We start from the raw sequence: 14,257 nt of genomic DNA, 5'->3' as shown, positions 1-14,257 counted from the left end.
GCAGTGGGTTTACTAACCTAAAAGTTGGCGTTTAGAGCCCACTCAAAGGTACCATGGAAGAGAGGCCTGACGGTGTTCTTCCATTATGATAATAGTCAAGAAAATAGACTCATTGTCAGCTAACAATTCCCCACTTAATCTCTTGTCTGTGGTTAGTTGCTGTTGAGTCTGTTCTCATAATGGCAATCTATATAACCGAAAGAAACATAGTGGGTCTTCCTGGGCACTCAGAGTAGATACTTGCAGAGTCAAGAACAACAGCTGATAACAGATTTGCACAGAATTTCAACTAGTCATTGTGAGAAGAAAGAGCTAGTAAAAAGCTACAAAGCAGGTAAAGTCTCTATGTTAAAAGCAAGCTGGTTGGCATGGAGATAGTGATGTCTCTGAAGTGAGGCAGCGGCCCTGGTCCATGCCGAGAGATGGCCGTGGCAAGGATTGTGAGAAGCAATTTAGGTCAGTGGGTAACAAACAGAATGAGGTCTGTGAAAGAGTAAGATCGAGACGAGCCAAATCAGACAGTCACTCAGCTGAGCTGGCAGCAATGCCCTGGGAAAGAGGGATCCATTGCTCATTACTTGTTCATTCATCTGTTTATTCACTGATTCAACAAATATTTAGAAAGCATCTATTATGTGACAGGTTTAGATGCTAGAGTATACTTTTGAACATGACTGACAAAGCCTCTATACAGCTTACTCTTTAGTGGGGGAAAGGTAACAAAAGAGCTAGCAAAGGATAACCAGTGACAAGTGATTTGACAGATCATAGAGGGATGGGATAGAGTAAATTTCAAGGATGCTTCTAACATTGTCCTCAACATAGACTTCTTAGAGGAGAACTAACAAATGACATGGAGAGCCATGGAAAGAATATTCTAGGCAGAGGGCGCAGGAAATGAAACATTCCAAGGCGGGAAAGAAATGGGCATTACCAGGTGTAGGGAGGAGGCTGGAGTGGCTGGAGTAGAAGGAGCAAGTGCAGAAAAAGTTGAAGAGCTGGGTGGGAAATGGAATCAAGCTGGACCTTTTGGCCAAGGTTAAGAGTTAGGGTATTTCCTAAGTGCAGTGGCATGGAGATATACGTCTGAAAAAGATTTCCCTGGCTTGCGTGCCCAGGGCAAGAGTGAAAGCAGAAAGACCGGTTAGCAGGCTATTCCTGGAGTCAAGACAAACAAGGATGGTGCTGAGGGGTGGAGCAGTGTTGGTGGAGTAGAGAGAAGGAGGTCTATGTTGGAGGAAGGACACGACCTGGTGATAGGTGTGTAGTAGCTTTTAATGTGCGAGCTGGGCTAGGTGACGTTTCCTTTCCCAGAACTCCTTTCTCTGTGTTTCTGGTAGAGGGTGAGTCACTGCAGATGCTTCTTCTTCTTTTGTTTGTTTACTTTCACAAGTGCAGGACGGGTGCTTCTGTAGCCTCCCCCCCCCACACACATGTTGTTGCTTGTGTTGGTTGTCATTGATATGAAGCAGCAGCTTCATCTGCAACTGCTGCGCCTTCCCTGCATGCTCCTCGAGCCTCTCAGGCACCTGGTGCAGCTGCGTGTTTAGCTCTGGGAGGAAGGGCACTAGTTTCTCCTGCAGGACAGCTACAGGTCAAGGGTGGAGGCAGTGAGAACAGTGTTCTCACGGGCTCTAGTTCGTGCTTACTGCTCACAGGTTCTCCCTGCTCTCACATTTTATACCTGCCTTTATGAGTCGGGCCGACTCGACGGCACATAACAACAACAACATTTCTGCCACCAGAGCTCCTTTTTTTTTTTTTTTTTTCTGCCTGAAGGCCCAACCTGTAGTCTTTAGTTAAGCTTCAGTATCAGACATAAAGCCTACTTACAGAGTGTTCACCTGTCTCCCATAATGGTGAAGGTCAAATCCCTATAGCAAATGCCTTATTGTATGTAAATATGGTGTAAGGAACCCTAGTGGTACAATGGTTAAGTGCTTGGCTGCCAACTGCTAGGTCAGTGGTTCAAATGCACCCAGTGGCTCCTCAGGAGAAAAGATCTGATAATCTGCTCCCATAAAGGCTACGGTCTAGAAAACCTTATGGGGGGGATTCTACTGTGTCCTACTGGTTGCCCTGAATCAGAAGTGACTGACTCCACAGCACACAACAACAAGAACAATGCATAGTTGTCTTAGTTACCTACTGCTACCCTAACAAAAAATACCACAAGTGGATGGCTTTAAAGAACACCGCATCCGGCAAAAGCACACAGGTCATGAAACGAAGTGACACGAAAGGATGAATGGTTTTTAAAAGGAAGGGGGCCAGGTGGACACCCTGCATATTCTGCGAGAGCAACCCCTGATGCCTTTGTTCTACTTTATTTATATGTTTATACATGATTACATCATCACTCTTGGAATCCATACAATCAGCTTATTCTGTACAAAGTTAAAGTTTTACTCCTCTATGTGCTCAAGGACAACAGGTGGTCAATTAAACAATCACAAAAGCCTACCCAGGAATAAGGAGTGTAAAACTATAATGTTTACTAGGGCACAACAACCCAAAATATGAAACATCCCAATAAGATAAAAACATGGACTACTAGAATAACATCTACTTTTAATACTTGATGCTTTGCCAAGTAAGCATTTAACTGTGAGAGAGGCCTTGCCTTCTCTTGTTTTGCTGTTGGACATGTGCCTTGCACCTTGCACTCATGTCCTTTGATGATTTCTCTCTTGGTCGCCAACAAAAGAACAGGTTATTTTTTTCACAATTTTGTAGGTAAGACATCCATATCATGGCTTTGGGAAGGGTCTTCCTTGTGGGTAGGCATGGAAATTCCTTGGCGTTCTATTCCATTCCACTCCTTCCATAACTCAGAAGTGATTAGGGTTAGGACCCACTGTACTTGGTATGGCTTCATTAACATAACACAAGAAAAATCCTATTTCCCAGCAGGATCACACCCATAGATCCTGGGTCAGGCCTTCAGTACACACTTTGAGGGACACAATTCAATCTGCAATGTGGCAGTTCTGCCTCTCTGACATAAAAATTATTTGTTGTTTATCTAAAATTTCAATTTAACTGAGCAGCCTGTGTTTAATCTGTTAAATCTGACCATTCTAACATCATTCCTTTTATTCTCTTTGAATTTGTATTTCTATTCCACTTAATCCACAGATTTTGATCCTCATTTTAAGCCTGGAATATTTTTTGATCATCCCATTGTATGTGTGTGCATGCGTGTGTATGTGAATATCAAAAAACAACATTAAAATAAGGTCTTGTGACTACTGCCTCTAAGTGTTCAAATATGCTCTGAACTCAGTTTTATTACAATTATTGTTATATTGTTATGAGTTGCTGTGGGGTCGGCTACAAATGATGACAACCTCATGTACAACAGAACAAAACGTTGTCTGGTCCTGAACCATCTTCACATCCATTGTTCTGGCCACTGTGTATTTTGAGTGCCCTCTAACTGGAGGCTTATCTTCAGCATTATATCGGGTAACATTCTGTTGTGATCCATACCGTTTCCGCTGGCTGATTTTGGGAAGATCACCAGGCCTTTCTTTCTAGACAGTCTTAGTCTGGATGCCCTATAGAAAGGCGTCTACTATGTGTGACCCTGCTGGTGTTTGAAATAGCAGTGGTGTAGCTTGCAGCATCATAGCAACATGCAAGCCAACACAGAATGGCAAACTGACCAACAGGTAGTCTGTACAATTATTTTTTGAAAAAACAAAAAACTCACTGCCATCAGGTTGATTCCGAGTGATAGTGGTGATCCCCATTGGGTTTCCAAGGAGTAGATCTTTCCAGAAGTAGATTGCCTCATCTTCCTCCCTTGGAGCAGCTGGTGGGTTTGAACTGCTGACCTTCTGGTTAGTAGCCAAATGCCTTACATAGTACACCACCAGAGCTCCTTGGGTCAACTCTATAGGACTGAGTAAAAAGTGCCCCAAGGCTGTAATCTTCATGGGAATAGACCACAAGGTCTTTTCTCCTGCAGAGCTTCTTATGGGTTCCAACCACTGACCTTTTGGCAGAGTGTTTAAGGGTCGTGCCACCAGGGCTCCCTTAGGTCTGGGGTAGAGCCCTCCATTTTGTATTTCTAGCAAATGCCCAGGTGATGCCAATGCTTCTGGTCCAGAGCTAGTAGCAAGGGACCGATCGTGTGCTGTCCATTACAGCAGCCACGAGGCATGTGTGGTTACTGAGAACTTGAAGGGTAGCAAGTCTGAACTGTGCTGGACTTAGAAGACAGTATAAAAGCTACAGTGTAAAACATATTGTTGACATTTTTAAATTGATTACATGTTGAAATGATACTCTTTTGCATATATTGGATTAACTAAAACATATTATTAAAATTAATCTTACCTGTTTCTTTCATTGTTGTTGTTGTTTTTCAGTGTGGCTGCTAGAAAATTTCCACCACTCGTCTGTCAGTCTGTAGTCCTGTGATGGCTTGTGTGTTGCTATGAGGCTGCAGACTATGCCACCAGTATTTTCAATACCAGCAGGGTCACCAATGGTGGAGAGGTTTCAGCTGATCTTTCAGTCTAAGACAGACTGGGAAGAAGGATGGGACCATACACTTCTGAAAGAATTGGCAACTGAAAACCTTATGAATAGCAGTGAAACACTGTTTGACACAATGGTGGAAGATGAGCCCCTCAGGTCAGAAAGCACTCAAAATGCAACTGAAGAGGAGCTGCCTCTTCCAAGTAGAGTTGATCTTAATGATGTGGATGGAGTAAAGCTTTAGAGACCTTCATTTACTGATGGGGCATGACTCAAAATGGGAAGAAAGAGTTGCAAACATCCATTAATAATCTGAACATGGAATGTATGAGTATGAATCTTGGAAAACTGAAAGTAGTAAAAAATGCAATAGAATGTGTAAGGATTGATATCCTAGGCATTAGTGTGCTGAAATGGACTGGTATAGGCCATTTTGAATCAGGCAATCACATGTTCTACTATGCCATAAATGACGATTTGAAGAGGAATGGCATCATACTCATTGTCAAAAAGAACATTGAGAGATCTATTCTGAAGCACAATACTGTCAGTGATAGGATAATATCCATACGTCTGCAAGGAAGACTGGTTAATACAACTTTTATTCAAATTTATGCACCAACCACCAAAGCAAAAGATGAGAAAACTGATTTCTTTACCAACTTCTGCAGTATGAAATTCACAAAACATGTAATTAAGATGTATTGATAATTGCTGGTGATTGGAATGCTAAAGTTGGAAACAGAAGCATTGGTAGTTCAAATATATGGCCTTGGAGATAGAAATGACACTGGAGATACCTGATGGATTTTTGCAAGATCAATGATTTATTCATTGCAAATACCTTTCTTCAACAACATAAACGGCAGCTATACATATGAACCTTACCAGATAGAACACACAGAAATCAAATCAACTATTCCTGGGGAAAGAGACAATGGAGAAGCTCAATATCATCAGTCAAAACAAGACCAGGAGCTGACTGTGGAACAGAACATGAATTGCTCGTATGCAAGTTCAAGTTGAAGCTGAAGAAAATTAAAACAAGTCCACCAGAGCCAAAATACAACCTAATATCCTACCTGAAACTAGAGACTATATGAACAGATTTGACGTATTGAACACCAGTAATCGAAGACTAGATGAGTTGTGGGATGACATCAAGAACATTGTCCATGGAGAAAGCAAAAGGCCATTAAAAAGATAGGAAAGGAAGAAAAGACCAAAATGTATGTCAGAAGAGACTCTGAAACTTGCTCTTGAATGGAGAGTAGCTAAAGTGAAAGGAAGAAATATTGAAATAAAAGCTGAAAAGAAGAGTTCAAAGGGCGGCTCAAGAAGATAAACTAAAGTATTATAATGAAATGCACAAAGACCTGGAATTAGAACAGTGAAAGGGAAGAACACTATTGGCAATTCTCAAGCTAAAAAAACTGAAGAAAATATTCAAGCCTTGCATTGCAATATTGAAGGATTCTATGGGCAAGATATTGAAAGATGCAGGAAGCATGAAAAGAAGATGGGAAGGGTGCACAGAGTCACTGCACCAAAAAGAATGGGTCGACGTTCAGTCATTTCAGTAGGTAACGTATTGAAGGAAGAAGTCTAAGCTGCACTGAAGGAATTGGTGAAAAACAAGGCTCCAAGAATTGATAGAACACCTACTGAGATGTTTCAACAAACGGATGCAGCTCTGGAGGCGCTTACTCTTCTATGCCAGGAAATTTGGAAGACAGCTACCTGTCCAACCGACTGGAAGAGATCAATATTGCCAGGAAATTTGGAAGACAGCTACCTGTCCAACCGACTGGAAGAGATCAATATTTGTGCCCATTCCAAAGAAAGGTGATCCGACAGAATGTGGAAATAATCAAACAATATCATTAATACCATATGCATGTAAAATTTTGCTGAAGATAATTTAAAAATGGTTGTAGTAGTATATTGACAGAGAACTTCCAGAAATGCAAGCTCGATTCAGAAGAGGACATGGAACAAGGGATGTCATTACTGATGTCAGAGGGATCTTAGCTGAAAGCAAAGAATAACAGAAAGATGTTTACCTGTGTTTTATTGACTGTGCAAAGGCATTCAACTGTGTGGATCATAACAAATTTTGGATAGCATTGTGAAGAATGGGAATTCCAGAACACTTTATTGTGCTCATGAGGAACTTGTACATTGACCAAGAGGCTATTGTTTGAATAGAACAGGGAATACTAAATGTTTTAAAATCAGGAAGAGCATGTGTCAGGGTTGTATACTTTCACCATACTTATTCAATCAGTATGCTGAGCAAATAATCCAAGAATGTGGACTATAGAAAGAGGAACATGGCATCAGGATTGGAGGAAGACTCATAAACAACCTGTGATATGCAGATGTCCCAACCTGCTTGCTGAAAGTAAAGAAGACTTGAAGCATTTGCTGATGAAAACCAAAGACTACAGTCTTCAGTATGGATTACACCTCACCATAAAGAAAATAAAAATCATCACAAATGGACCAGTATACAACATTATGATAAATGGAGAAAAGATTGACGTTTTCAAAGATTTCATTTTACTTGGATTCACAATCAACACTTATGGAAGCAGCAGTCAAGAAATCAGATGTATTGTACTTTGAAAATTAAGGTGAACCTGCCCCCAGCCATGGTATTTTCAGTCACCTTATATGTGTATGAAAGCTGGAGAATGAATAAAGAAGACCAAAGAATTGATGCCTTTGAATTGTGCTGTTGGGAAAAATACTGCAAATGCATGGACTGCTAGGACAACAAACAAACGTGTCCTGGAAGAAGTGCAGTAGGACTGCTCATTAGAAGTGAGAATGGCCAGACTTCGTCTCACGTGCTTTGGCCATGTGGTCACAAGGGCTCAGTGCCTGGTGAAGAATGTCACGCTTGGTAAAGTGGAGGATCAGAGAAGAATGGGAAGGTCCTCCACGAGATGGACTGACACAGTGGCTGCAAGGACAGACTTAAGCACAGCAAGGAATGTGAGGATGGCCCAGGACCAGGCTGTGTTTCGTTCAGTTGTACATGGGGTCACTATGAGAGGGAATCGACTCGATGGCACCTAATAACAAGAACAACAACACTTTGTTGTTGTTAAGTGCCGTCGAGTCATTTCTGACTCATAGCGACCCCATGCACAGCAGAACGAAACACTGCCCGATCCCGCGCCAGCCCCACAATCCCTGCTATACTTGAGCCCATCATCGCAGCCACCATATCAATCCATCTCCTTGAAGGCCTCCCCCTCTTTCATCGACCCTCCACCCTACCAAGCATGACATCCTTCTCCAGGAAATGGTCCCTTCTGACAACATGACCAAAATAGGTGAGACGAAGTCTGGCCATTCTTGCTTCCAAGGAGCATTCTGGCTGCACTTCTTCCAGGACAGGTCTGTTAGTTCTTTTTGCAGTCCACGGTATTTTCAGCATTCTTCGCCAGCACCACAACTCAAAAGCATCAACTCTTCTTCGGTCTTCCTAACAACACTAGAAAATTGAAAACTATGTGGCTTGCATTAAATTTCTGTGGAATGGTGCTGAGCTAGACTGCTATATCCAGGCCCTTTTCCATGGACCCATGGGTAAGGGAATAGGTAAGTGGGAGCCTCAACTACTGTCATCAGGCAGAGGAGGGGACAATGGAATCAAGTCAAGGAGATAAACATTTCCAGTCCATTGACTAGTAGTTGGGGGAACACCAGGTTAGTTGACCATGTAATCCAACCTTGATGCTGGGTCTAGGCTGAAGTTCTCTTGCCCACTTCCTCTCAGGTACCACCTGTCTTGCTTTGTCCATAGGGAGTGCCCAAGATGCAGTAGGATAGCGCCAGGACCCAAAACCCCAACCCAGCCAGAAATTTCAAAGGATGACAGACTCCTACAGTGTTGCCTCAATACAGATAAGCCATATCACAGCACAGGCTCCCCAGGCTGAGGCCTGGAAAGATTGGGTTTGGCAGCCTCTTTGTGTCATTTATGGACAGACCTTCTTCCCTTAGGGCTAGGGTGGGCATACCTCCTCCCTCAAGGATGACTCTTGAGTTGGACTCTATGAAGAAGAACGTGGCATCATGATTGGAGAAAGACTCAGTAACAACCTGTGATATACAGATGGCACAAGTTTGCTTGAGAAAGTGAAGATGACTTGAAGCACTTACAGATGAAGATCAAACACTACAGTCTTCAGTATAGATTACACCTTAACATAAAGGAAAAATTCTCACAACTGGACAAATAAGCTGCATCATGATAAACAGAGGAAAGACTGAAGTTATGAGGGATTCATTTTCCTTGGACCCACAATCAACACCCATCGAAGCAGCGGTCAAGAAATCGAAGGCTGTATGTCATTGGGCAAATACTCTGCAAAAGACCTCTTTAAAGTGTTAAAAAGCAAAGATGTCACTTTGAGGACTAAGGTGCGCCTGACCTACAACATAAGCCAATGATCCCACTGTTGTTTGGTGCCATCAGAATGATTTTGAGTCACAGTGACCCCATGTGACAGAGCAGAACTGCCCCATTGAGTTCTCTAAGCTATAATATGTTGTTAGAACTAAACACTGTCTGGTCCTGCACCAGCCTCATGATCTTTGCTGTGCTTGGGCTCACTGTCCAGCCACTGGGTCAGCCCATCTCATTGAGGGTCTTCCCCTATTTTCCTTACGCTCTGCATTACCGAGCATGTGGTCCTTCTTCCAGGACTGGTCCATTCTGACTGTATGACCAAAGTACGAGAGACAAAGTGTGGCCATTTTCACTGCTAAGGAGCATTTGGGCTGGGCCTCTTCGGAGACAGATTTGTTTTTCTGGCAGTCCATGGCATTTTTCAGCATTCTTCACCAGCACCACGATTCAAAGGCTTCAATTCTTCTGCAGCTTTCCTTATTCATTGTTCACTTTCATATGCAAATGAGGAGATTGAAAATATCATGGCTTCCTTAGGTGCAACTTAGTCTCAAGGTGACATCTTTTCTCTTTAACATTTTAAAGAAGTCTTTTGCAGCAGACTTGCCCAGTGCAATATGATGTCTGATTTCTTGACAGCTGCTTTCATTCCTGGCCAACTGACTGGAAGAGATCCATATTTGTACCCATTCCAAAAAAAGGTGATCCCACAGAACGTGGAAGTTATTGAACAATATCATTAATATCACATGCAAGAAAATTCTTACTGAAGATAATTCAAAAACAGTTGCAGCAGTATATTGACAGCTTCCAGCAATAAAAGTTGGATTCAGAAGAAGACATGGAATGAGGGATATCATAGCTGATGTCAGATGGATCTTGGCTGAAAACAAAGAATATCAGAAAGATGTTTACTTGTGTTTTATTGACTGTGCAAAAGCATTCGATTGTGTGCATCATAACAAATAATGGTTAACATTGAGAAGAATGGGAATTCCAGAACTTCATTGTGCTCATGAGTAACCTGTACATAGACCGGGAGGCTGTTGTTCGAACAGAACAAGGGGACACTGCATGGTTTAAAATCAGGAAGGGAGTGTGTCAAGGTTGTATCACCACACTTATTCAAACTGTATGCTGAGCAGATAATCCTAGAAACTGGACTATATGAAGAAGAATGTGATAGCAAGATTGGAAGAAGACTCATTAACAACCTGCAATATGCAGACTATACAACTTTGCTTGCTGAAAGTGAGGATGACTTGAAGTACTTACTGATGAAGATTGAAGACTACAGTCTGCAGTATGGATTACACCTCAACATAAATAAAACAAAAATCCTCATAACTGGTCCAATAAGCAGCCTCACGATAAATGGAGAAAAGATCGAAGTTGTCAAAGACTTCATATTACTTTGTTCTACAATCAACACCAATGGAAGCAGCAGTCAAGATATCAGACGATGTACTGCCTTGTGCAAATCTGCTGCAAAAGACCTCTTTCAAGTGCTGAAGAACAAAGATGTCTCCTTGAAGACTAAGGTGCACCTAACTCAAGCCATGATATTTTCAGTCACCTCATATGCATGTGAGAGCTGAACAATGAATAAGGAAGACTAAAGTAGAGTTGATGCTTTTGAGTTGTGGTATTAGCAAAGAATATTGAAAGTACAATGGACTGCTAAAAGAACTAACAAATCTGTCCTGAAAGAAGTACAGCCGGAATGCTCCTTAGAAGTGAGAATGGCCAGACTTCGTCTCACCTGCTTCAGTCAGAAGGGACCATTCGCTGGAGAAAGATATCATGCTTGGTAAAGTGGATGGTTAATGAAAGAGGGGAAGGTTCTTGTTCTGGTTCCCTAGTGCCACTCTGACAAGAAATATACCACAAATGGGATGGCCTTAACAAACAGGAGTTTATTCTTACAATTTGGAAGCTTTAAGTCCAAGTTCAAAGTGCCAGGCTCTAGGGGCTGGGTGAAAGCCCCTCAACCTTGGGGTCCAGATTTGCCTCCTGCTCCCGGCTCACTGGAGCTAGAGGCATTTCTTCACTCAGACAGCTGCTGGCTGCTGAGGCTGAGAAGCCCCAAGTAAAATGGCACAGTCCCAATGTCACCAAACCACATGACAGGCCATTAACTTAAGTCCATCATAAGTCCCAAGGTCAGCAGAGCATGACAGGCTGCTCAACAAAGACATAGCTACATGTAGGGTCCAAGCGTGCCACAGGCTAGACACCATTCTCAAAGCTTCTCCTTATATACTGGAAGCAGACCACATACTCAAAGGCAGCTACTCAGCTGCTCACGGTAGATTCTACTATGGAGTTGATTACCAGTCTCATCATGGGGAATACTACATCCAGCTACCCAGCCACTCAACCAGGGCCAAGTTAACATACAAACGTAACCATCACAGCCCTCAACAAGATGGACTGACACAGTGGCTGCAACGATGGGCTCAGATATAGCAGGGATTGTGAGGCTGGCACAGGACAGGGCAGTGTTTTGTTCTGTTGTACATAATGTCGCTATGAGTTGGAGATGATTTGACAGCACCTAACAACAACAACAAGCTTCCATTGGTGTTGATTGTGGATCCAAGTAAAATGAAATCCCTGGCTACTTCAATCTTTTCTTCAGTTATTGTGATGTTGCTTATTGGTACAGTTGTGAGGAGTTTTGTTTTTTTTTATGTTGAAGTGTAATCCATACTGAAGACCGTGGTCTTTGATCTTCATCAGTAAGTGCTTTGAGTCATCTTCACTTTCAGCAAACAAGGTTGTGTCATCTGCATATCACAGGTTGTTAGTGGTTCTTCCTCCAATCCTGATTCTGCATTCTTTTTCATACAATCCAGGTTCTTGGATTATTTGCTCAGCATACAGATTGAATAAGTATGGTGAAAGGATACAACCCTGACACACACCAGTACCCCCTTGTTCTGTTTGAACAACTGCCTCTTAAGCACAATTAAGTGCTTTGGAATTCCAATTCTTTGTAATGTTATCCATAATTTGTTATGATCCACACAGTCGAATGCCTTTTCATAGTCAATAAAACATAGGTAAATGTCTTTCCAGTATTCTCTGCTTTCGGCCAAGATCCATCTGACCTTAGCAATGAGAACCCTTGTTTCATGTCCTCTTCTGAATCCAGCTTGAATTTCTAGCAGTTTCCTGTCAATTTTTCCTGCAACCATTTTTGAATTATCTTCAGCAAAATTTTTCTTGCATGTGATATTAGTGATATGGTTTGATAATTTCCACATTCTGTTGGATCACCTTTCTTTGGAATGGGCAAAAATATAACAGTATAGACATGGTACTTTCAATCACCCCATATGCATGTGAAATCTGGACAATGAATAAGGAAGAAGAATTGATGCCTTTGAATTATGGTGTTGGTGAGGAATATTTAATATACCATGGAGTAAAAGAAGAACAAACAAATCTGTCTTGGAAGATGTACGGCCAGAATGCTCCTTAGAAGTGAGGATGGCCAGACTTTGCCTTGTGTCCTTTGGACATGTCATCAGTAGGGACTAGTCCTTGGGGAAGGACATGATGCTTGGTAAAGTACAAGGGTCAGGAAAAATAAGAAGAACCTCAGTGAGATGGATTGATGTGGTAGCTGCCACAATGGGCTCAAACAGCAACGATTGTGCAATGGCACCAAACAACAACAACAAGAGTGACTAATGATGGCGAGCATGTTTTCTTGGGCCTTTTGACGATCAGTATGTCTTCTTCACTGAAGTGACTATTCAAATCTTTGCGTATTTATTAAAAATAGAGTCTTTTGTTTTCTCCCTCTTGGGTTTTGGAAGTTCTTCATGTATTTTGAAGACAACCCCTTATATGATATATGCTTTGCAAACATTTTCTTCCAGTCTATAGCTTCTCTTTTTTTAAAAAATAAACTTAAGAAAATTTTATTGTGGTAAATTATATATAACAGAATGTTGCTATTTTAACCATTTTATGTATACAATTCAGTGACATTTATTACATCCACCATCTTGTACAACCATCACTGCCGTCCATTTCCAACAGTTCTTCATCCCCCCAAACTGAAACCCCGAATCCCTGAAGCAGTAACTCCTCACCCTTCCCTCTCACCAATCGCTAATCCCTGGCAACCAGCAATACACTCTTGCGTCTATGCATTCGTCCCTTTCAGTCACCTCATATAAGTAGGCTCATATTTGCTCTTCTGTGTCTGACTTATTTCACTCAGCATAATGTTTTCCAAGTTCCTTCATGTTGTAGCATGTATCAGAACTTCATTTCTCTTTATGGCTAAGTAATATTCCATTGTACATATATACCTCATTTTGTTCATCAATTTATCTGTTGATGGACAGTTGAGTTGTTTCTAACTTTTAGCCATTGTGAATAATGTTGTAGTGAATGTTGGTGTACAGCTATCTCTTTGAGATGGTTTGTTTTGCTTTCAAGTCTTTGGGATATATGTATAGGAGTGTTCTGTTTACCTAATGACACTCTGTTAGAAAATACCACAAATGGAATGACTTTAACAAACAGAAGTTTATTCTCTTACAGTTTTGGAGGCTAGAAGTCTGAGTTCAAAGTGTCAAGCTCTAGGGGCTGGGTGATGTCCCCTCGACTTGGAGCTTTAGCTCTGCCACTTGCTCCCAGCCCATTGGAGCTAGAAGTGTCTCTTCACTCAGGCAGCTGCTGGCTGTTGAGACTGACAAGCCCAATGTCAACAAATAAAATGGCACAGTCCCAATATCACCAAACAACATGGCAGGCCACTAGTTCAAGTCTAGAGATGTTCCCAAGATAGGCAGGAAATATGGCAGTCCCCTTAATGAAACTTGGCTACATGCAGGGTCCAAGCGTGCCAAAAAGTTGCTGAGATCATTTCCAAAGCTCCTTTTTATATACAGGAAGCAGACCACATCTCTAAGGCAGCTACTTAGCTGCTCCAATAGATCCACCATGGAGCTGATTACCAATCTCATCATGGGGAATAACTACATCCAGCTGCCCAGACAGTCAAAACAAGGCCCAACCTTGTTGACCCATAACCTTAACTACCACAGGGTGGAATTGCTGTTTAATAAACTTTCTTTAAAAAATAATTTTATTGAAATATAATTTATGTACAGTAAAATACACAAAACTAAAGTGACATAGGTCAATGAATTTTTTTTTCTTGCAGTGTTCCCTTCCCTCTCCTCCCAACCCTGGTAACCAACAAAGAAAGTTTCCTTTCATATATAAATCTTTCCTTGACTTTTTACAATAATGAACTAATACTATATTTGTCCTTCTGTGATTGACTTATTTCACTCAGCATAATGTCCTCCAAGTTCA

At 41.7% G+C, this 14,257-nt stretch overlaps 1 protein-coding gene across 1 annotated transcript in view; it reads left to right on the top strand.

Annotated features, from left to right (window-relative positions):
* The first annotated feature begins 7,320 nt into the window (after positions 1-7,320).
* The window catches only part of LOC122149945 (UDP-glucuronosyltransferase 1A10-like), a 23,485-nt gene continuing 16,548 nt past the window's right edge, over positions 7,321-14,257 (top strand). The window contains exon 1 of the mRNA XM_042780808.1: positions 7,321-7,396. Coding sequence (XP_042636742.1) covers positions 7,321-7,396 — 76 coding nt within the window. The remainder of the gene's footprint in view (positions 7,397-14,257) is intronic.

Source organism: Orycteropus afer, unplaced genomic scaffold, assembly GCF_000298275.1.
Source record: "Orycteropus afer afer isolate SDZICR_OR568_19922 unplaced genomic scaffold, OryAfe1.0 scaffold00006, whole genome shotgun sequence".
In the NCBI taxonomy this organism is placed as follows: Eukaryota; Metazoa; Chordata; class Mammalia; order Tubulidentata; family Orycteropodidae; genus Orycteropus; species Orycteropus afer.
The sequence above is the reverse complement of the archived record's forward strand: the minus strand, read 5'-3'. Positions and strand labels throughout refer to the sequence as shown.